The sequence below is a fragment of the Brienomyrus brachyistius genome, chromosome 7, assembly GCF_023856365.1.
Source record: "Brienomyrus brachyistius isolate T26 chromosome 7, BBRACH_0.4, whole genome shotgun sequence".
Lineage (NCBI taxonomy): Eukaryota > Metazoa > Chordata > Actinopteri > Osteoglossiformes > Mormyridae > Brienomyrus > Brienomyrus brachyistius.
Window position 1 is genome coordinate 12752672 of NC_064539.1, and position 23967 is coordinate 12776638.

The 23967-nt window shown below is 39.4% G+C and overlaps 1 protein-coding gene across 1 annotated transcript in view; it reads left to right on the forward strand.

Annotated features, from left to right (window-relative positions):
* Nucleotides 1–2509: 2509 nt before the first annotated feature.
* Nucleotides 2510–23967, forward strand: part of parp8 (poly (ADP-ribose) polymerase family, member 8) — a 48271-nt gene continuing 26813 nt past the window's right edge. The window contains exons 1-2 of the mRNA XM_049019124.1: nucleotides 2510–3117; nucleotides 3875–3929. Of these exons, the coding sequence (XP_048875081.1) occupies nucleotides 2937–3117; nucleotides 3875–3929 (236 nt within the window). The 5' untranslated portion in view covers nucleotides 2510–2936. The remainder of the gene's footprint in view (nucleotides 3118–3874; nucleotides 3930–23967) is intronic.

Consider the following 23967-nt stretch of genomic DNA (forward strand, 5'->3'; position numbering starts at 1 on the left):
CCCCACACAAGCTGCCCGCCCCCTCATCAGCGCCAATCAACACCTATTGTTTTGCAAATGAAAGCGGAGTTTCACGGTTTCAGCTTCGGGTCTGCACAGAAACGTTTTCTAACAGTGTGGTCTGAGGAATCGTAAAATACATGCGTTAATATATCCTAATTTGAAACACAGTTGAATCCCCATTTCTCTTGATTCGGTAATTTCAGTTTCAAGAAAGTATTTGATGGAATAAACACATGCATTTGCTTACTGCCTGTAGCAATCGGTAATCTGATTTTCAGTTTTAAAATTCGATCAGGGCTAAATGACAAATAAATTAATGTATGTCATTAAAATTACCCTGGCATGATATTTGCATTATAAATGTACCGACAGACAAAGCATTTTTATAGGTAATGAAGAAAAACCTGCAACTTGCAATGTGCAAAGACCGTAATCCCCGTAAGAAGTGCATGCACACAAAAGACTGCTGATTACTATGTCCATTTGTTATGAGAGAGCACAATGCGCTTTGAATGTAAACACTGACGTTGCTACTTGCGAAAAAGATCGCGCAGTTATGAGCGCACAAAAGACTGTAAATTACTGCGGACGTGTGTGCATTTGTGCGTAGGATTATGAGATGCCACGGTGAACTTCACACGGAAGCAATTCACATGTTACATGGGAAACATTGCGCAGTTATCAGCGCACAAAAGACTGTAAATTACTCCCGACGTGTGTGCATTTGTGTGTGGGATTATGAGATGCCACAGTGCACACAAACACTTCGTGATGTACGTATGAAACAGGATGGGCAATTATGAGCACACAAAGTGCTAATTATTCAAAAACAGATTGTGGTCCAGATATATAATTACGGCATAATAAAAAAAAGACTTTCGCGTGCGTGTGTGTTTCCGTATCACATTCAATCGGTTATTTTTGATATAATAAATACATACAGTTGATGTCTGCAACAATCTGTGTAACCTTATTCAGTTGTAAAAGTTAGAGCTAAAAGATAAATTGATTTACATATATCGGTAAAAGAACCCTGGCATAACATTAGCGCGATATATGCATTATAAATGAATCACTAAGTAAGAACTCGGGACACTGCAGCTGCGCTTTGCATGAAGGCTAAAGATGGCTCTGTTTGGGAAAAAGAAACTTCGGCGTCGATTTATGCAAGAAAAGGAGATTGAAAAAGAAATGAAGACACAGCTTAGACAAGCTTCTGTTCCTCAGCTTGCCACTGGAAAGAGGACTCAGTGTCAGGTGCTCCGTCACTGTAATAGGAACCACAGTACAGAGAGATGTGTGCAGTGTGACAGGTACACCTGTAGCAAGTGTAGGAAGGAGGGTCCTTGGGTGTGTGATGACTGTTAGTGGATAGAAAAGGTTTTGTATCTTTAGTGTATGTGCTTATTTTGTATAATAAATGTGTATCTTCCACTTGAATGACACGGACTCTCTCTCTCTATCATACACACACATGCTCTTTATCTTTATACCATCTGATACTTGAAATTTACACATTCTTTGTCAATATTCCTGCAGCTTGTACTCATGAATCAATGATGCAACTTTTTCCCATGTGGCACATGAAGTGTTTACATCAGAAATGCACATGCGTGCACATGTATGACATGTTATTTCATCATACATTTACACATATAGTTGTAGACACAGAACATACATCAAAATATATGTATTTGCTATATCAAAATATATTTGTGTAATTGACACCACGGTTACCGTAGTAGATTTGGGGGTTCCACTGTATTTCAAATTATTATGTATAAAAGCATGTGAATCCTTACAATACATCACTAGATAAACTCTTTAGTGCAGACCTGAGTTGAAGAAGTGACTTCAGGCTGGGGGATGACTTCAGCTGAGTGACTGTGATTCATTTGCAAAACAAAAGGTGTTAATGGTGCTGGAGAGGGGGCGGGCAGCTTGTGAGGGGAGTAAGAGGGGGGGCTCCTTGTGAGGAGAGCCTCATTTTTCCAGGAATTCTAGTGTTAATCCTTCGATTTCCATTCCGAATGTGTTTCACTTTGAATGCAGATATAAGAACTACGTGAGCGTACGCATTGATTGCACGTGCACATAAATCATGTGACTCAAGACTTCCATATTACGGAGTCAACTGCATTCTAATGATAATTTCTGGTGGAGCATGGTATGAAGGTCATAATCAATTTCAATCAGTATTGCAATTAATGTGGGGAAACTTTTCAAAGTAGTACATATATATATATATATATATATATATATATATATATATATATATATATATATATATATATATATAAACCCGTGTGCGCGCGCACACACACACCACACACACACCACACACACACACACACACAAGAATTTACCTATGTAAAGAGCATTTGCTTGCATGCAACCACCTCAGTTTTGTATCGGTTATCAGTTAGTTGCCCTAACCGATATAATCGCAATGCAGCCTCATGAATAAATCAATTACCTGTCAGTTATTATTTACTGTAGCTAAGAAAATACCGGAGACGCGCATTACATCACCAACTCGCACCGAATTGCAGAACGTCTTGTGTGATACACTGTGTACTTTCGGTGTCCCTGATCAGTTATTTTTTTCCTTTTATTTTGCACCGGGTTTTAATAAAAGGGCGCGTTTCTCTTTAACAGACAAGGAAGATCTCGGCTTTAGCTTTCGAAATCGCCATTGTTAGCGGTGATGTGAAATAGTGCTCGGCGCTTCCGGTTTAATATATAAAAAACAGCTATCGGTATGAAATGTACGTCGAGAAGCGGAGCTGTTGAGTCTTGGTGCTTTTCATTCGTGTCTATTCTTATCGGAGAGATCATTTAATAAAGAGTTCGTCGTCTCACCTGGTCTTTTTATTTTTACGGAAGCAGCCGAGAGCGAAAGCGCATTTTTTCAGTTATCCGGAATTCAGTCTATGAAAGCTCGGCGCTTACATCCTGAAAAGGATATCCGATATATATTTTTACTGTATAATAAAACAAGCCATTCCAGGGGGTTTTATTTTATGGGGATGTGTTCAAGACAAGAGAGAATACAAAAAGACGTCGACATCGTAATTCAAAGGTGCAAGGCAGAGAAAGACTGCCTGTTTTCTGGTGAGTTTCCGACTTCAGTGATGTGCAGCGTAGGTTATATGGCTTAATCCTCCTAAAATTCCGTCTCTGCTCTTGCATATATTTTCTATCTAACTAGTTGTAAATTGAAATACACTGCCGAAAATACGGCCACAGTATCGCATTAGCGAGCTTCTTCCTGCAATATTTTGGCATCATTGGCGAGATAACTTAATTGCTGACAGCTGGTTAAGCACCTTATTACGCACAAAAGCGAAATTCGAGCCTTAAATGATGTCCATTTAATTTTAAATATGCGGACCCCCCTATACAGTGAGTACACCTGCTATTATTTTAGCCTATTGCCTTTTGCTACGAAGTTGTTCGAAAACAGGGCTATTTATTTTGACTAAACCTAGACATCAGATTCTGTTAAGGAAAAAAACGGAATTATTATGCTACCCATGTCGTTGGTTCCTGTTTATCAGTACATCAGACCTAAATGTGGGGATCAATTAAGCCTGATCATTTTTGTCACCAGAGCATGACAAAAAAGATTTAAAATTGAATAGCGATTTTATACGTGAAATAGCTCTGCTAATATTTAGTCATTATTATCATCCGTTTCCTCCATTGTCAGTGGAAACCCCTTCTGACGTTGCCATGGAAACTGCACTTGTTGAAATAGGACTTTTCCTGCGGTGATGGTGTTTTCCTCACCATTTTGTGTTTATTTCTGCTTTATCTCCTCTAATTGACTGATTTATTTATTTATTTATTTGTGCATTCTTTATTTCAGATTTTCGATACGCGGACTCAACGTTCACGTTCACGTATTCGAAGGGACCTAAAAGGTAGTTACATTAATTTTGTAACCTCCTGCAATGTACATGTTCATGAAATGAGGAGAAAGACAATTTGGACGTGGCCAAATAGGTAGCAAGCTGGTGTTCTGAAGTATAGTACGAAAACCAAAATGGTGTTGTCATACCCTTCTTATTTAAGCTCAAGCTATACTTACAATGGCTATATTCACTATTCCAATTATATTCACATAGTTATTTCAACTTTAAAAATATTCTGGTTCTGAATATTCATTTTTATGTTATGGAAACTATTTTGTTTTTAATGTAAGAAAGCTAGGAGGTCCATCCTTCAGAGAACATTCTGTTTTTCTAGAAATACTGTGCTACTGTGATTTATTTTTACGTTTTCTTGTTTCAAATCTTGATTATTTTTGAAATTTTTAACTAAAGTATTAGTTTACTGAAAAGACATGGTTGCACCACTGTCAGATACTAGGAAGTCTGAAATTATGATAAAGAGATTCACATAGACCTATTAAGCCACCCAAATACTATTAATTTGAAGCAGCAATTAAAATTAGACACACAAAGTAATGATCTATAGTACAAAATATGATTTGGGCTGGCAGTTACAGATGTTGGGGTTCGCATTCAAAGGATATCATCCCCAAAGAATGCACTGCAATTTTAGTCATTTCCACTTTTCCCATTCTAACATTCATACATAAAACACAAATACATTTCAGCCTACCTTGGGAGTTGGATGTGAATGAAAGTAACTTGCTGCCAGTGGGAAATGTTTTTCACTGAGCCTGTAAGCACAATTACAATGAAAGTCAATTTTAGTCGGTAGCAAAACTGTGTAAAAGCCTGGTAACTCTAGGAATGACCTTGTTACGGATTATTTTGATAAAACCTTAGGTAATCTCAATCTGAGCACATACAGCCTGAAAAGTAGCATTTCCTCTTGTGCTTGGCGAAAAATGTCTGTTAGGAATTTAAAATGATACATTTGTATTGATTTTCCAGTCATGAAAATTACATGATAAATATGCTAATCTCAAAGAGTTATTCAAGCTCTCTTTGCTCACTGGAGCAGCACCAATGGAGATAAGACAAAGCAGGCCAGTTTTTTTTTTATATTAAAAGCAAAGGTGCACAATTATTTAAATGAGTTTTGTTCTTAATTGGAACAGACTCTAACAAGTGATTTCTTTACATACAATTTTATTAATCTGATGTTGCTTCTGTGATGTAATGGCTTGCATGGACTTTTACTTACAGTAAAACTGAGACAGTTTTTTACTTTAACTTTTTGTAAAGCGTACTTTTATCTTTGGTCTTTGTTCTTCAAACATTGTTATGCTAATTGAGATTAACAATATTTATTTGATGTTGAATTGGCTTGAGCATAATTGTATATTTCAGAAGCTGTGTAACATTATGTGTGTGTGTGTGTGTGTGTGTGTGTGTGTGTGTGTGTGTGGGGGGGGGGGGGGGGGTTGAGGGACATTTTGTGGATAATGATTAGTTTGTGGATATAATTAAGCTTACGTCTTACACCCTAGGTAATTATAGGTGGGTTATTTAAGATGAATAATAACACCATTTGCAACTATTGTTGCCATAACAATTAAATTATTGCGGATATTTTAGTTAATTTGCAAGACTGCTACTGCATCCTTATGTATGCATCCATGGCAACACCGACCACAGCTTTATGTAAAAAAAGAAAAAGTAGAAAAAAATATGAATTCAAAAGCTGAATTATCTGGGTCATTCACAAACTGATGTGGTAGTGGTTGATGCCTGAAAAATTATATCACAATACATATTACATTTTGCACAGTATCTTTTCTTGTTTATATAGCCAATTGGTTTAGCATTTACCTGTCTTTTTACTTTATTACTTTGGTGTGTGTGTGTGTGTTCTTATACTTTGTTATGTCCTGATATATAGCATTAACAGTTTATACGATTGCAAAGTGGGATGATTTTTGAAAACTTACTTTTTCACTTTAAAAATATGATTCTAGGTTTAAATATTAAACCATAAAGGTATTATTGAAAACCCAGGAACTGAGCTTAAGTTAATAGACCACATGTACAGAGGTGTAAAGATGCAGAGTATCAAACATATACAGTACAGTGTCTCAGTTTACCCTTTGTCCCACTTAACCAATATTCATCCTAAATGTATGTTACTTGACTCTTTTCTGTATTTTCAGACATATAGAAGCCTTTTGTGCTAATATAGAAAGGCTTGAATGGAAATAGTGTCTCTCATGTCGTATTTTTAATAGTTACAGCTAAAATATCATTACAGTCATTCCAGGTTTTTTCAGTTTTTATTTATTGTTGTATATGGCTATAATGAAATAATGTTAACAATATAGACAAATAAAATGTGTACTTTTCATATAAGTTTTTTTAGTTTTGCATCCCCAATCTGGTGTCGACTATAAATTGTTTTTGTCTTGATCACTTGATGGTTTTAAAAAATATGTCTCCCAAATGAACAAAATCCACAGCATTTGTCTTACATATGTATAATTGTCCCAACAGTGGCCCATTTATTAAAAGTTCAATACAAAAATTTTAACCTGGCCCTTCATTTTTATTACAATTTGGGTTCATTTAAAGTTTTCTGTGTCACAGTGTTTTCTTAAACATCCAAATTGGTTTTATATCGCGTTTATTATGGATTCATAAAAGTCAACTCTAAACAAATGAATTTGACTGTAACTCAGTAATAGTCAAAGAAATAACCAAATGTGGCTATTAGTTGCCAAAATCCTTCACATGAATATCTGCAGTGCTTGAAACTTTGTTTATATGTTATACATTTTTTAATATACATTTTACGTAAATGATCTTTAAAAATCTTTATCTAAGGCCATGAAATGGGAAAGAAGGAGTGTATGGCCTCATAAGCGGGAGAGTAAGATGGTGAGGTTTTTCACGTTAATCAGATCGGTCTTCTCAAAATTAGTATAAATTGGCTGTTCTGTTTTGTTTCAGTCCCCAAAAATGTGGATTATGTTTCAGATGCCACTACTGTGCTGTATATTTTTCCATTTCATTTTTCTCATTCTTTATTGTCCTGTTTGTATTTGTGCGACATTGAACCCATCTCTCTACATCCCTACGGAAAATCCCCATAGCTTGACCAAGGATTCCCTGGCCTGTTGCCATGTCATGTGCTTTTGCTTACCCCACCACTACCAAAGGGATGTAAGTGGTGCTAAAACCCGGGAACAGGCTAGAGAGTAGATGGCATACAAAGCTTTCTGCCGCTCCTGGAACACCTTACTACGTTGCAGCAGCAACGGCAGGTTGTGTTTGCTTTCCGGTAAGAGTGATAGGTCACCCTGCCTTTGCTTGTTGAGTATCAATGCACATACTCCGTAAACCATTCATTTCTGGCACCTGTGTGTGTTTTGGTTCCAAAAATGAAAGTGCTTTACAAGTTTGAATTCATAGCCACTGTGTGTCAGTGGCAGTTGGAAGAATAGGCTATCTGGCTGTTTCCATACTTGCAAATGCCCAGATAGCCATGTGCATTATGCTTCTTCATGTATTGACAGGCTGTAGCATTTTGAGATGGGCTGTTCTGAAGAGAGTGGATTTATCAGTGGAGCGATACTAGAAAATGTTGAGTGAACTTCCTTTTTCAGACATTAGACATATCTTCCATTTGTGCAGCCATTTCGGCACTGTTGTCCCGCCCCCCCCCCCCCCCCCCCCCCAGTGGAGGACTGAAGATTCCAGGAATCATCAGTCCTCCACTCTGGTTGTGGCAGTCTAATGCAGTCCACTTCCATCTTGGTATTTTTGCTGTCCCTCATGCCACATCCTTTCAAAAATCCCCATTCCTGTTCCCCTTGATTTTGTCTCATGTTTTGGGGCACCCCCGATGGATGTTGACTTTGCCAGTCAGAGCTGTCACTTCCTCAGAGGTAGCCTCTCCTCCATTCAACGCCATCGGGTGTCAATGATTACACAAGTAATCAGGGCTTTGCTTTTTTGGTGTTAGATTCAAGATTCCAGACGTTTATTCGTCACGTACACAGTTGTACACATACAACATGTAGTGAAATGTAAACCTGGTCACTCTGAGCAGCTGTGCATGATAAGAGAATAATAAAATATACAAAAATAACAATATAAAATAAGTAATATATGAAATGTTCAGTTGTACATAATCTATACATAAGTGATAAGGTAAAAGTCATTGTGCTGTGCAATATGAGTGCAATGTGCAAGAGAGCACCTCTCATTCGTTATAGCCTGATTTGATGTCAGGTATGGGTCCAGTGTATGTATACAGATGTTAATAAGTATCATGTTCATCAAGTTTAACTTGTAGGATAATGACAGCAGTCAGTTTGCTCCATCTCTAATTATAATTTGATGTAATGATTAGATGTAGTTTGAAAATGCCTTTGGGGTGAGCAAAATGTGTACACTATTCTTTTCTGACAGTTCATTGTCCAGGATCATTGGGCCTCTCCCTACCTCCTTGGGAACAGGGTTATATAACACAAGTACTGAGGACATAGCAGAGCCTCTCCTTATTCCTGTTGGAAATTTTTGCCTTAAACAACCATAGGCCAATACCCTTTGTCATATGATTGAGTAGGTTTTTGCAATAGATCTGTTATTTCTGTATTGAGATCATTAAACACTAGCATATTGTGAGTGTGGGTGGCATGGGGGCTTAGTATGCTGTGCTATTGCTTTAAGCCACCCGGTTCTCCTCCCACAGCCCATGCAGTTAGGCATGCACTTAGTCTGATTTGTGTTTTCTAGATATTCTAAATTGACCATTAATGTGTGCATGCCCTGTGATGGATTGACACCCTGTCCACAGTGTACCCTTTGCTTACTACATAAAATAATCCAACAGTTATTTTCTTTTATTGGCCTGACATTCTAGCAAAGATACAGCAGAATGCTGGTTGGTTAATGCCATTTATTCTTTTTTTTTGTTTTGGGTACACTATAGATGAATTCAGTTTGATCAATAGTGCTTGATGGTTTCACTTCCAGTTTTTGTTTACTACATAAGTACTGTCTATGCTGTAGTGCATCAAAAATTACTGTTGTGCAGCTTTGTGACACATTTTCTAGATTCTGACAGATCAAGATGAGAGTGTTTTGAGCTATCTTAAATCTCCTTCAAACAGATGTCTTGGTTGAGTCCTTCAAAAAAACATAGTCTACCATGCGTAAATTTACATGGATGTAAAAACAATTGCACCGTATTAAGGAATATTGAGAAGAGGGCCAAAGTCTATTAAAAAATTGGTGGAATAGAACTCCTTTTAAGGAAAGTTGGAGTGCCAGTGAGTGGGACAGGAAAGGAACAGAAGAATCTAGGGACAGAAAAAGCAAAGATTGCTCAAACTCTCAGACTGAACTGGGCAATCTTTCACCAGGGTTCAGCAGACGGCATACTAAAATAGGGATCAGCAAATAACTGAAATGATCAGCAGCTGGGAGGGGCATCACTAGGCTTGAGAAACACTTGAGGCTAAAGCTCACCCTGCATGATTTTAGCTATGATTTTCCACTGTTTTTGAAGCTCGCCGACAAAAGTCCAAGATTGGAGGCTAAGTCCTGTATGTGTGAAAAGTGTGGCAACAGCCAATGAAAGTGCAAGACATGGGGTGAGGTGAAACCTGAGGCAGTAGTTTAATAATGTGTAAATAGTTCAGTTTATTTATAAAGTGTTGTTAATGTTCTTTCGGTCACTACCCATAGCTCATGACCATAGGTGAGGGTAAGAACGTAGATCGACTGGTAAATCGAGAGCTTTGCCTTTTGGCTCAGCTCCTTCTTCATCATGACAGACCGATGCAGTGCCCGCATTACTGCTGGCGCCGTACCGATCCACCTGTCGATCTCCCACTCCATCCTCCCCTCACTTGTGAACAAGACCCCGAGATACTTAAACTCCTCCGTTTAGGGAAGGACCTCCTCCCCGACCCGGAGAGAGCACTCCACCTTTTTCCGGCTGAGGACCATGGTCTCGGATTTGGAGGTGCTGATTTTCATCCCAGCCACTTCACACTCAGCTGCGAACTGTTCCAGTGAGAGCCGAAGGCCACGGTTTGATGAGGCCAACAGAACCACATCATCTGGCAAAAGCAGAGACCTAATCCTGAGGCCACCAAACCAGACACTGTCAGCGCCCTGGCTACACCTAGAAATTCTGTTCATAATAGTTGCGAACAGAATCGGCAGCCTTGGCGGAGTCCAACCCTCACCAGAAACGAGTCTGACTTGCTGACGACAATGTGGACAATGTGGAGTCTGACACCGGTTGTAGAGAGACAAAACGGCCCTTATAAAGTAGCCCGGCACACCCGCACTCCCCACAGGACTCCCCGAGGGACGTAGTCGAATGCCTTCTCCAAGTCCACAAAGTGTATGTAGACTGGTTGGGCAAACTCCCACGCACCCTCCAGGGCCCTGCTGAGAGTATAGAGCTGGTCCACTGTTCTCAGACCAGGGCGAACACCACACTGCTCCTCCTGAATCTCAGGTTCGATTATCTGATGGACCCTCCTCTTCAGCACCCCCGAATAGACTTTACCAGGGAGGCTGAAGAATGTGATCCCTCTCTAGTTGGAACACACCCTCCGGTCCCCAACCACCCTGGTTTGCCAATCCAGAGGCACTGCCCCCTATGTCCACGTGATGCTGGAGATGCGTGTCAACCAAGACAGCCCGCAACATCCAGAGCCTTGAGGAACTCCGGGCGGATCTAATCCACCCCCGGGGCCTGGCCACCGAGGAGCTTTTTAACCACCTCAGCGACCTCCACTCCAGAGATAGGTGGTCCACCCCCAAGTCCCCGGACTCTGCTTCCTCATTGGAAGACGTGTCGTTGGGATTGAGGTCTTGGAATATTCCTTCCACTGACCCACAACGTCCTGAGCTGAGGTCAGCGGCGCACCAGCTGAGGTCAACTCCTCCCATAGCTGAGTTTTTGCTTCAGCAACCGCCGAAGCCGCGTTCCGCTTGGCCCGCCGGTACTCATCAGCTGCCTCCGGAGTCCCACAGGCCAAAAGGGCCCAATAGGACTCCTTCAGCTTGACGGTATCCCTCACCACTGGTGTCCACCAGCGGGTTTGGGGATTGCCGCCGCAACGGGCACCAACGACCTCACGGCCACAGCTCCAGTCAGCTGCTTCCACAATGGAGGCGTGGAACATGGCCCATGCAGAATCAATGTCCCCCGCCTTCCCTGGGACATGGGCAAAGTTCTGCCGGAGGTAGGAGTTGAAGCTCCTTTTGACAAGGGATTTCACCAGACGTTCCCAGCAGACCCTCACTATTATGCTTGGGTCTGCCAGGTCTGATCGGCTTCCTTCCCCACCAGCAGAGCCAACCCACCACCAGGGGGTGATCAGTTGACAGTTCCGCCCCAGTCCTCACCCGAGTGTCCAATACATGCGGCTGCAAGTCTGATGACACGACCACAAAGTCGATCATTGAACTGCAGCCTAGGGTGTCCTGGTGCCAAGTGCACATATGGACACCCTTATGCCTGAACATGGTGTTCATTATGGACAATCCGTGAAGGGCACAGAAGTCCAATAACAAAACACCACTCGGGTTCACACCGGGGGGGCGTTCCTCCCAATCACGCCCATCCAGGTCTAACTGTCATTGCCCACGTGTGCATTGAAGTCCCCCAGCAGAACAGCATCCCTCTCTCCAACACCCCTTCCAAGGACTCCAAAAAGGATGGGTATTTTGAACTGCTGTTTGGCGCATAAGCGCAAACACAGCGCACACGAAGGCGAAGGGAGGTTACCCTCTCGTCCACTGCAGTAAACTCCAATGTACAGGTGCCCAGCCAGGGGGCAATAAGTATGCCCACCTCTGCTCAGAGCCTCTCCCCATGAGCAACTCCAGAGTGGAAGAGGGTCCAGCCCCCTTCAAGAAGACTGGTTCCAGAGCCCAAGCCGTGCATCGAGGTGTGCCTGACTAAATCTAGTCGGAATCTCACAACCTCGCACACCAGCTCAAGCTCCTTCCCCACCAGAGAGGAGACATTCCATGTCCCTAGAGCTAACTTCTGCAGCCAAGGATCAAACCGCCAAGGTCCCCGCTTTTGGCCACTGCCCAACTCGCACTGTACCCGGCCCCTTTGGCCCCTCCTATACTGTAGGTGGTGAACCCATTGGAGGGTGGACCCACGTGCTTTCTTTGTGCTGTGCCCGACCAGGCCCCATGGATGCAGACCTGGCCACCAAGTGCTTGCCATCCAGCCCCAGCCCCAGGCCTGGCTCCAGTTGGGCCCCCGGTGACCCACGTCCGGGCGAGGGAAAATGTGTGTCCATGTTTTTATTCATCATAAGGGGTCTTTTGGGCCACACTTCGTCTGTTTCCTCACACAGGACCTGTTTGCCTTGGGTGACCGTAACTGGGGCTTAAAGTCCCAGGCAACTTAGCTCCTGGGATCATTGGAACACGCAAACCCCTCCACCACGATAAGGTGTCGGCTCCAGGAGAGGCATTGGAAATTGGAAAGCAGTGCAACATTACTGTAAATAACAATAAATAAACCATTAACTTACGTGTACCATCCATCCATCCATTTTCCAAACCGCTTATCCTACTGGGTCGCGGGGGGTCCGGAGCCTATCCCGGATGCAATGGGCACGAGGCAGGGAATAACCCAGGACGGGGGGCCAGCCCATCGCAGCTTACGTGTACCATGGGAGCATTTATGTAATTTTTTTAACTTTATTTTACCAGGTAAATTAACTGAAAACCAGTTCACAGTGCTTTACGTGATATTCGGGAGAAATAGCAGATAATGCCTCGGAACTGCCTGGGACACAAACGTCAGGACCAGAATGCATTGCTTTAAGCCAGCACTGTAAGCGGCTGCATGAAGTCGAACACACCCACAGATTCGATTGCTTAGCCTTGGTATCCTGGATGTATAACTCATACTTTTAAACTTGTATTTTTACATGTGAATTCAGACCATCGAATTGGAGCAACTCTGAAATGTTCTTTTTGAATTTTTCAAACTTGACTTTTTTTGTATCTTTAAACCCTGAATTTGTTTTATCGTGAATTTGTGAACTTGGAAAAATAGCAGTGAAACTGCATTATAGAAAATTTGAAGATTGTAATTCGGAGGCATCTCAGAAAATCTGATGCATATTTCCAATGTATAAATATTCAATGTTAGAATTTCAGTGGCATATAAAATTCAAATTGTGATGAGACAGATTTACTTCCATAATGCACACATTGAGACGGTGATCGGGAAATTAGTTTAATTTCAAATGCAAAAATATGCAGCAGTCACACTGTCTAATATGCTATTTAGCTGCATACAAGTTAGCCGCAAGGAAAGTGCCAATGAAAGCAGCAGCTCCATATCCCATGTTGGAATAGTCTTCCATGTCAGGTTAAGAGGTGACCAATCAGACAATCAGAGAGTGTAACTACTGGGATCAAATTAGGGATGGGCTGAGTAGGGACAAGTTAGGGCACTTTTGGAGTCTGCGTTTTCTGAAGTCTCCATTTTCAGTCATCTACTGTACATTGCAACTCACATGGAGTTTTCAACAGTATATGGCTGTGAGATCATCTATAAAAGTTTTCATTTTTGGGGGCTGACAACTTTGGCATAATGTGGATGAAAGGCAAAATGGAGACAAACGTCTACGTTTTAAAACAAATATATAGCAGTGTGGATGTAGCCTCATAGTAGTGGGACCAGTGATGGAGCTGAAATCACCTCCTACTTATTCTTACAGAGAGCACAGTCAGACCAGGGAAGGAGGGCCCAAGAAGGGCATTTCTGACAGTCATTGTCAGTGGTCACCCCCTCCCCCCCCCACCTCCATGCTAGCTTTGCTTCTGCATGGGACCCAATGACACTCTAGTTAAACTAGCCGAAGTGCTAGCCAAAGTGTCAGCTGCCATATTGGTAGCTAGCGAGACAGATAGCCAAGTTGCACATAAAACAGCTTGTGTATTTGGTGCTATTTGTAGCACTCTGTTGAAACATTGCATTTGAAATTACCTATCACTCCAGAAAAAGAAACAACTGATTTTATGGTAGCTCCCCTTCTGTAGCTAGCTAGTACCATGATCACGAGAAAAAAGAAAAAAAATGTAACCACAAGTTAATTTGCGTGCATAAACCTGCTAAAGAGAAGAGATGAGACTAGAAATAGGATGTGTTGAGTGTGGGGGCAGGGCCGTGGTGTGACATTACTTTCTGGTTTTTTTAAGCGAGTATCTTGATAGCATCAACGGGATGGAACACCAGGCTGCAGCACACAAAAAATAAACTTGCTTGATATTATTATGTATTTAACTGGCAATCAGATTTGTTTGTTTATTAAATGAAGGTGTCTGAATGCTCTTCCAGATTGTTATGGCTCCCTTTAACCCCTAGTTATTCAACAAATTAGTCAGAATATTGGTTGGTAGACTACAGATGTTAGAAGCATTCGCAATGTTGCTGTGGTTGCTATTATCAATTGTCTTAAAATAACCTACATGTGATTCCAATGCCAAAAATGTTACTTTGGAATTTACTTGTATTACTGTGTTAGGCTATAGGCCTAATATAAAAAGTCAGAGTTTATTTGTGAGAATAATGTTGGCATTTTTTTCCATAGCTTGGCTAAAAATGGTTACAGGAAATAAACAAAGAAATAATTTGTGATCATTTTAAAGTTATTTCTCTGGTTGCAACATACTGTATCTTATGATAAAGGGAGCGCTTCTTGTGTACTGTTTGAGGTTATTGTGACCTGACAGCAATCCAAACAGACAAAGGAAGGTTATCAATATTATTAGTTTTATAATAAGAGATGAGTAAACTATTGCAGTTGCTTAAAATTTCACACATGTAAAGTGCCTCATAAGAAGTAGTGTGAGTGTTTTTTTGTTTATGTTTAATTTTGATTTACACAAAGGCGAGGCATTTTATGGAAATGTGATGCTACATAGAAACTTCGCTAAATTTAAGTACTTTTTGGAAGGTTGTTGCTTTTTTAAAATGATATACTCAATTGTGTTTGCATATCTATAATGTGTATATACATTGCAGATTTGTAATTTTGGAGTGTGTGTTCTATTTGCATCTTAAGCTAAGTGGTTTGTAAATGTTTTGTTTTCGCATTTTGAAGAGCTATACCATGGGCAGAAATTTGACATTTTTTTTCGGTATGATTGCGTCCATGCATTTTTTGTTGTATAATGTAAAAAGAAAATTATTGGTAGTCAGCTTTCATTAGAACATGGCTTTTGCTACAGTATTTATAATGAATGATGTTTGAATTTAGCGAAGTACAGTGTCTTAAGTATATAAATAAAAATATTTGCACATTGTCAGTTTCAGAATTGCCTATATAGTATGCAAATGTAGTTTCTTCACAGGCAAGATGTGCAGTTTTAGGAAAAACTTCAAATACTACCACATTCACATATACCCCAGGGTTTATTCAAATATTTATGCTATGCCATTATAATCTGTCATTTTCTGCTTGTTTAGTCATAAACACAGTGGTCAGGCTGCTAAACGCATGTACAGTACAAGTGTGCTCTGTGGCTACATTTTAAGGAGGCCTTATTGCACAGGCTACCCTTAAATTAATTGAGCTTGTATTCTACCTAGAGATGTCCCCAAGCATCTCGTCTGCATTTTTGACTCTGTCGTTACAGTGGTTGAAGAACAAGACGGCCATTGCCTAAATCTTTGTCAAAGAAGCTTTTGTTCTATGTCAGTGTCATTATCCTGAAATTATGCATAACTTTGTGAAGTGAAGCTCTCTTTAGCATCTCTCAGGTTCACCATTATTACTTGCTGATTTTGTGTTTAAATAACATGTCTTTGTTGTTTTAAATATTTTCGACATGTATCTGAAAAAACAGCATTTACTTAGAATGTTTGATGGTAAAATTGTTTGTCGTGTTGTGTGTCTTTCGTACTGAAAATTTTCCCTAATCGTGGGTAGAACAGCTTTAGATTCAGCTGTATTGTTTTCATGTAGAGTACAATGTCAATGAATGCAGTTAACATCTGACCACAAGTGAACAAATAGCATTTTTACATAAAGTACTGTAATAATTTACAGGAGTACAGGAGTGTAGATCATGTACAGAAACCAGAAGGGTGTATTGGGTCTGCCATATTCAGTATGGAAATATATAGGCATGTACAGGTATGTACAGATATATAAATATACTGGTATATACAAAACTGACAGGTCTATCAGGTCTTTTGTATGTCAGACCTATTGTAAGTAAACACAGAAGTAGGATCATTTTCTCTTTTTGGGAATTAATTGTATAGAGATGTCATTCTTTACAATATTTATTCTTGTTTTCTCCAATGAAAGAAATGGTGAGGAGATGTTTTCTTTGAGAGCCACGGGTTAGCATTTATGTCCTGCTGCCTGCATGCTCCCATGGGTAGGGCGGGAGGTCATACAAAAGCCCACCTCTACCTATCTAGTTGGTGTGTTTCTTCTTTATGGTCAAGCCACTCAATACTGAACCCATCTGGCTCCTACAAGACTAGGAAGAAAAAAATAATGTGTCGCTTTAATAAAGCTTGTGGTGGGGGGAGGATCAGTTGGAGGAGATATTTGCGATGTGTCAGACTGGTGTTTGGGTTACTGGGGTTGAAACAAGGCAGAATGTAATAACATATACACAGTTTAAGAATTCAGGGCAGGGGGAAATGATACAAATAAACCAGGTCAGCTGACTCCCTCTTGAGACAGCTGGTGGCCACGCCCACTCCCTTCACGGCTGAATGCGTTTTTGTATCTTTCATATGAAAATCATTACTGCTTTCCAAATGTTGTATTGAGTTATTAATGCTAAATTTCAACATGTTATCCATCCATCCATCTATCCATCCATCTATCTTTCAACTGTGCAGATGTTGGATTTTACTTAAATTTAAGCTATTAAAAATGAGAATAGCAGTATGATTACAGGTCTTGAATGTATTAAAATTAACTTTTCAACTGAGATTTTGAAACTATGTATTGAGGACATTTACCGTGTCCTTATCAAAATATACCTGTATATAAACATGAAATGTCCAGATAATCCCATCCATCCATCCATCCATCCATTTTCCAAACCACTTGTCCTATTGGGTCGCGGGGGGTCCGGAGCCTATCCCGGAAGCATAATCTCACTTAACAAAAATGAAGAACTCACACTTTAAAGGTTTTGTCATTTCATAGATTCATCTCTTAATAATGACTAAAAGGTGTTCAATGAACCGTACCCCGCAGATTGGAATCTAACAGTAAATTCCTTAGCACCATTTTAAACAATACAGAAATGGTCCTGTATGTAGGGAAGTTTCCCTTTTTATTGCTAGTCTATTGGTGTAGGAGTCCCCCAGAAAGCAGAAGCAAGGAGAGCTCTCCAGCTTCAAAATGTATAATTATTTACACCGTTTCTTCCAAGTGACGCCCTTTGCACAAGACTGCTAAATATCTCCTGTTTTCCCTTTGGCTCGTCTCTAATCATATGTACGTTTCATGGTCTTTAGCCCTATTCCTACTAAAATCTTCTGTAATACAGGTAGGACCTCATCTGCTCACATTCTAACAATGTTTCAGAAAAAGGAAAACATTCCAAGGAGTAAGATAGCACAATATTGTCAGTTATGGAGATTATATGTCCATTTAGAACAAATAGTGATTCATGTACTAGGATCTCTATTTTTATACCGGCATGTAAATATTTTGCAAAATATTCAGACCAGTGAAACGAGTTAATCTCATACTTATTGGATTCTTACACTTCGCTGTTCTGACAGGCCCCGTTTTCTTGCTCACGCACTTGGAGCTGTTCCTTTTCTCTCAAAGCATTAAAAACTGGCCATGCAGCACGTATGACAAAGCACAAATAGGACACTGACAGCAATCCCAGCAACCCTCAGCTCTCCAGCTCATTAATTTTATACTTTAGGGGTACCAAAATTTATCTAAATTTTACCACCGCAAATGTATGCTAGGAAATGTCTGAAAAACACTCTAATGATTTAGGTGTGAGCTTTCAATGAGTGGAGCTAGACTCTGGATGCTTAACTGGAAAATAATGAGCCCTGTTCATTGACCACCTTTCAGTTAGACTTGGATCTAAAAGATCTCCATGTTTTGCTTTAAAGGGAAGTTTTATGCTGTGGGTGTACAGTACATGCAGCAGTTATTTTCACAAAGTTGTTTGGCAAGTTGGACAACCCCGTGCCAAACTTGGCATAAGTGGATACAGATATAGAGGAGATGAATGACAGACTTGTGGACCTCATAGAAGAGATCATTGCTTCCAGCAAGTTAAAATCTTAAATTGCACAGACATATAGGCACTTCCTTTGAATATACTGTCATGGGTTGCATAATGACAGGGATACGTTCTGAGAAATGTGTCATTAGGCAATTTTGTCATCGTGTGAACGTCATAGAGTGTAACTACACAAACCGAGATGGTATAGCCTACTACACACCTACAGTAGTATATGGTATAGCCTTAATAACGATAAAAAGTACAGTATAGTAATAAATCAGTAATATAGTTGTATATTATAAACCAATATGTAAAAAATATGACTACAAATGTTTATTTTCATTTTTTACTTTTTCATAAATTCATTGATACCAAGAATCATAATTAAGTATGAATATTATCCACGATATGATAAACAGATTAAGATTATGGCATTAGCAAAATAATGGGGCCAGCCTTAAATATTCCATCCATACATTTTCCAAACCGCTTATCCTACTGGGTTGCGGGGGGTCCGGAGCCTATCCCGGAAGCAATGGGCACGAGGCAGAACCTTAAATATTGTAACCTGTATTTGTCAGGTGGCTAAAGAGGGTAGACTAAGATGTAAACACTTATATTTTTTTATTAGACATTCTTACTTGAAATATTATTGTACATTAAATTAAAATATGCATAGAAAATAGAATACTCAGGTTTCCTATCTCTTAGACATATGCAAAGGTTGGCAGTTGAATCCTTCTCCAGCAATTGACTGATGGTTTGTTGATATGCATGAATCATCGCTGTATTTTAAAACTCCATTGTGCTGTATGTGAATGATCCTATTGTAAGTAATGTAATGTAGTCTCTATTGGCTAATGTTGATGGAAGAAAAATTTGAAATATTGGCTCAATATATATTGGCCAGAAAATATATCCACCCACTACTAGGATAACACTTATTTTCTAAAAACAAACAAAGCTTTTATACTTACTTTAATATTAAGACTTTTATACTTTAACATCCTGACTGCTATATTTGAGTACAGTTGCCCACATTTTATGTATTTTTAATATTGCTAAACTAATTTTGTCAGAACAAAAATAGCTATGTGAAAACATGGATTGGATTCAGATCTTGAATTCAGGGGTGCCTTAATATTTTAAATACACATAACATGACAATTAGATTTTAATGGCTTGTCTAGGTTAATCATTTGCAATATGGGTGAAATGATGGATGGATGATAGATTGTGATGGATTTAATACCATGCAATCAAAGTAATGGCTAAAAGGTCAGGAAAGTATACCAATAATTTGAATTGGAATTTTCTGTTGCATTACGCAGTACTAAATTGGTCAGTCAGATTAATTAGGATTAATTAGAGAACGGTACGTTTATTAATGTTTTATTTTCAGAAATAACAGGGTCTGTGCAAGGAATGGGTGAACACTAGAAAAAGAACATTTTGGCAGACAAAAAGTCATACTCAGACAGTGGTGTTCGGGATAAATATATCTATGCTGTAGTCCTGAGTGTGAAATGAAACCAAACATACATTTATACCCTGGATGGTATGGCAATTTATCACAGGGGCTACAAACTCGCGCACTTTTATTGGTTTATTTTTTACTGGTTTATTTATTCTTAATTTACAATACAGCATGTTGGTGCAGTGGCTAGAATGGTCGTGTCCCACCACTGGATAAAAGCTTTCAAAATGCTTGTTTCTGGACACAAAAGTTGTAGTCTTTGCCTCAGCTCTATGTGTGTGGAGTTTGAATGTTCTCCCTGTATTATCATGGGGTGTCCTCTCGGTATTCCGGTTTACCCCCACAGTCTTAAAAGCATGCAGAGGTGAATTGGAGTTGCCACATAATCTGTAGGTTTGAATGTGTGTTTGAATGGTGTGTGTGCCCTGAGATGGGTTGGTACCCCATCCTTTGTCATTGCCTGTGCTGAGCCCATAAATGCTGGGATACGTTACAGTATGGACCCCCGCAACCATACATAAGACTAGCGGTATGGGAAATGAATAGATGGATTTTTTGACACCAATATATGGTGTTAAATTAAATGAACGATTGATAACTAGCCCTGGAAAAACAAGCACCTTAGGTAATGAATCCCAGATTGGCCTGATTAGATTTAAACAGGGTCAGCTGAGTTGACTTAGATGAGAGGTGAGCATATCAGGAATGTAACGTGTGGTAGGGATTTCCAGCTGATGTTTTTTTTTTTTTTTTTTTTGCTGTGTTTTGCTGACTGTGGGAATTTCTTTCTTTTTAGTTTGTTTTGGTCTGTGTTGTTTTGGAGTCATTTGTTTTTACCCTGAATGTCCTGTGCCTTTGTTCTACTTTGGGGGCTACATAACCTGCCTATGGAGCCTGTTTTCAGAAAAAACAATTAACTGTTTAACCATTTTATCTTACACCCTAATATTTTTTTTTATATCTTGGCCTGACCCATCATTATATGATGTAGTTAGTTGATTTTGACTTCTTATAATAATTAAGGAAAATGGTGAAACCACTGTAAGTAGTAAAAGCTAATAAGAAAAGACGAGTCACTAAAACAGAATCAGTAAATAGATGTTTTCATCCATCCATCCATCCATTTTCCAAACCGCTTATCCTATTGGGTCGCGGGGGGTCCGGAGCCTATCCCGGAAGCAATGGGCACGAGGCAGGGAACAACCCAGGATGGGGGGCCAGCCCATCGCAGGGCACACTCACACACCATTCACTCTCACATGCATTCCTATGGGCAATTTAGCAAGTCCAATTAGCCTCAGCATGTTTTTGGACTGTGGGGGGAAACCGGAGTACCCGGAGGAAACCCCACGACGACATGGGGAGAACATGCAAACTCCACACACATGTGACCCAGGCGGAGATTCGAACCTGGGTCCCAGAGGTGTGAGGCAACAGTGCTAACCACTGCACCACCATGCTGCCCTAGATGTTTTCATTCATCCTTTTTCATAAGGTCCCCAACTGAGGACAGATCTAATTGCTTTTGTGTACAGGTATTTTATAAATGCAAACTATTCAAATACAAGTCTAATAAGGTATTTTACTTCTTGGATTTATGCCAGCAACCCATCACCAAGATTCCAAAAGCTTATTGTTTAGATAAAATACTAATTATATATGCACATGATTGTCTGAAGGTCTGGATTTGCAGTACATGTTATACAGCATTAATAGTGGCATTTGAAAATCATATGTTCACCTTAGTAAGATGAATGCGTGGAAATAGAAATGAGGTGCAGTTTTCATAGCGTTTTGAAAAACGGCACTATAATGTATTGGTATTTGTGGATTTTATTGTTGGTTCAGAGAGGGCATCTATAGAGATAAGAAAAAATGGATCAATTTTAAAGTGGAAGAATATGTAAACCAACCTAAACCCTCAATACATTTCAGGTTGGAAGGTCAACTCCATGGGATGGTAGCAGGCCTAGTCTTTGAAAAGCTTTCCAATGCAAACAGCTTCTTTGAGTTTAAAATGCCAAATCTACTTGTGATCATTTTTCATTTTCCATAAACAGGGGAGATGGCTAGCTAGTTAGTACTCATGGTTAATAATAAAATATCTGAGTGCATTCTTATGGAAGAATACAAATGTAATTGCATTACATTGTATCCTCTGTCTGCTCTATTTTTGAAATCCTTTAACTTATTCAAATGTAATATGTGTTAACCATCTACAATAAATTAATAAATTGGTTTACAATTGAAAGTTAATGCAGTTAATGTTGTGTATGATTTTATTGATTTAAACTTATATTATGTAATGACACTTATAGAAGGATAGTAAAGACTAGCCATAATGAAAGCTGAGTTAATACAGAACCTGTCGTCTCTGTAACGTGCTCCAGCTGTATGTTGGAGAAAAATAGCAAAATGAAAATTAGTTGCATAAAAATATATATTGTTCATGTATGACCATAGTTACAATAACAGGATCAGCCTTTTCTTCTTTTCTAAATTTGTATGACAAAGCCAACAACAGATTTGTAGTGCTCATTTATTTCTTGTGCAGTGTATAAAGTGAATGTCACTGTGACAAACAACGATAGGATATTTTGGCAGGAGAGAAATTGATCTTGCAACAATTGGATGACAAGCTCTAAACCAGTCTTTATCTGAAGTCTTCATCAGAATGACTGAGGAGATCATATTAGCATATGGAAATACGGGTCATAGGTAAGTCAACACTGGGAAAGAAGTTTAATTTTAATAGTGATTCAAAAAGGACATAAATGGACAACAGCTGGGTGTGAGTAATATTTGAGCTGTGAAAGCCAGACCTTATTAGATTGCCAGGAACTAATTACCCTTTGGAGTGTTAACCAGGACTGTTCACAGAAAGGCCTACATTTTTGTAACTTAGAGCAACTGTAGTGCATTTCTCTATGCAGATGACGTACTTCTAACATGAAACTAGTGCTGCACAAATGCAGTGCCTAGGGTAAACTTTCTATTCCCTGGTGATGTTCTTAGGAATTGGAATGATGTTGCTGCTACATTCTGAAGCCTAAGTTTTCTCAAACAATTAGAGGAATATCAGAAGTAAGAAGGACCAATGATATATAGGAGTTTTGCATTTTTTTTGTGCCTGTGTTCATATCAGTGTGGCAGACACAGTATAACAATCAATACAGAATTTAGATACAAGCACATAGAAGCAAATAAATAATGAATAACAGAACACCTCAATATTTGTCACAACCAAAACGGAATCAAATGTGTAGTGTAGCAATGTAATGTAATACAATATAATTTATGTGCGTGTTTATCCATGTATGTATGTATGTATGTACATATCATGTATTGCTATTCTATCTAAAAATATCAAGATATGTTTTTTGGTCTGTATTGTACAGCTCTACATCCGTTCCCCCCCCCACCGAAAATCAGGAGCCCGTCTGTCAGATTTGTTCTGCCGCCAGCATTACTGCTTCAGTTTGTTTGTCTCCCCAAAAACTGTGCCCCCCCCACCCAAACATTTTAATCACCAGCTGCCACTGTAATCTTTACATGGATTTCAGGCTAAAATGTATGTGTCGTCTGCATTTCTAAAAACGAATTGAAGAAGTGGCAAAATTGACAAGAATGTTTCTATATACTTATGTATTTTAATCTACTTACGAATACTTTTTAAGGATGAAATTGATTTGAAGTGACACTGATAACCTCAAAAGTGCAAAAAAATGACAGGAGCAGGTAAACAATGTGGTCCATAAAACTCGTTAAACACATTGTCCTAACCTCAAAAGGGGCTCCGTGGTAAGCCGTGCAGTATTCTTTTCAAATTAATCACAAATGTTAATACATAAACTTTGACAGCCCTAAAATGTATTTTTACAATGTGCAAGTAAGTATCTCTTAAGTTTTGTTACCAGACATGTCAACAGACACATTGCCTTTGGTTTGCATCTGTTCTTAATTGTGTTTTATTTGCAGTTTTAATAAAATTGCACTGTGAAACTGTGCATCCAAAATGGAGATCTGTACCAAAGCGTCGGGTTTGTGTAACGTGTCACCACTAGTAAGGCCAGTACAGGATTCTCTGACTTGAGTGACTTGTCCTGACGTGCCTTTCTGCACAGCACTATTGTACTGAAGGTGTCACTTTTGCAGTCATTGAAGCTTCCTGTTCACTTTAAGCATGGCCATTCTCCTGTAACCTTTTTCACTAGCAGTATTTTTACCCTTAGAACTGTTACTGACTAAATGTTTTTTTTGTCTGTAGCTTCATTCTCTGGAAACTCTAGACACAGTATAGTGCAT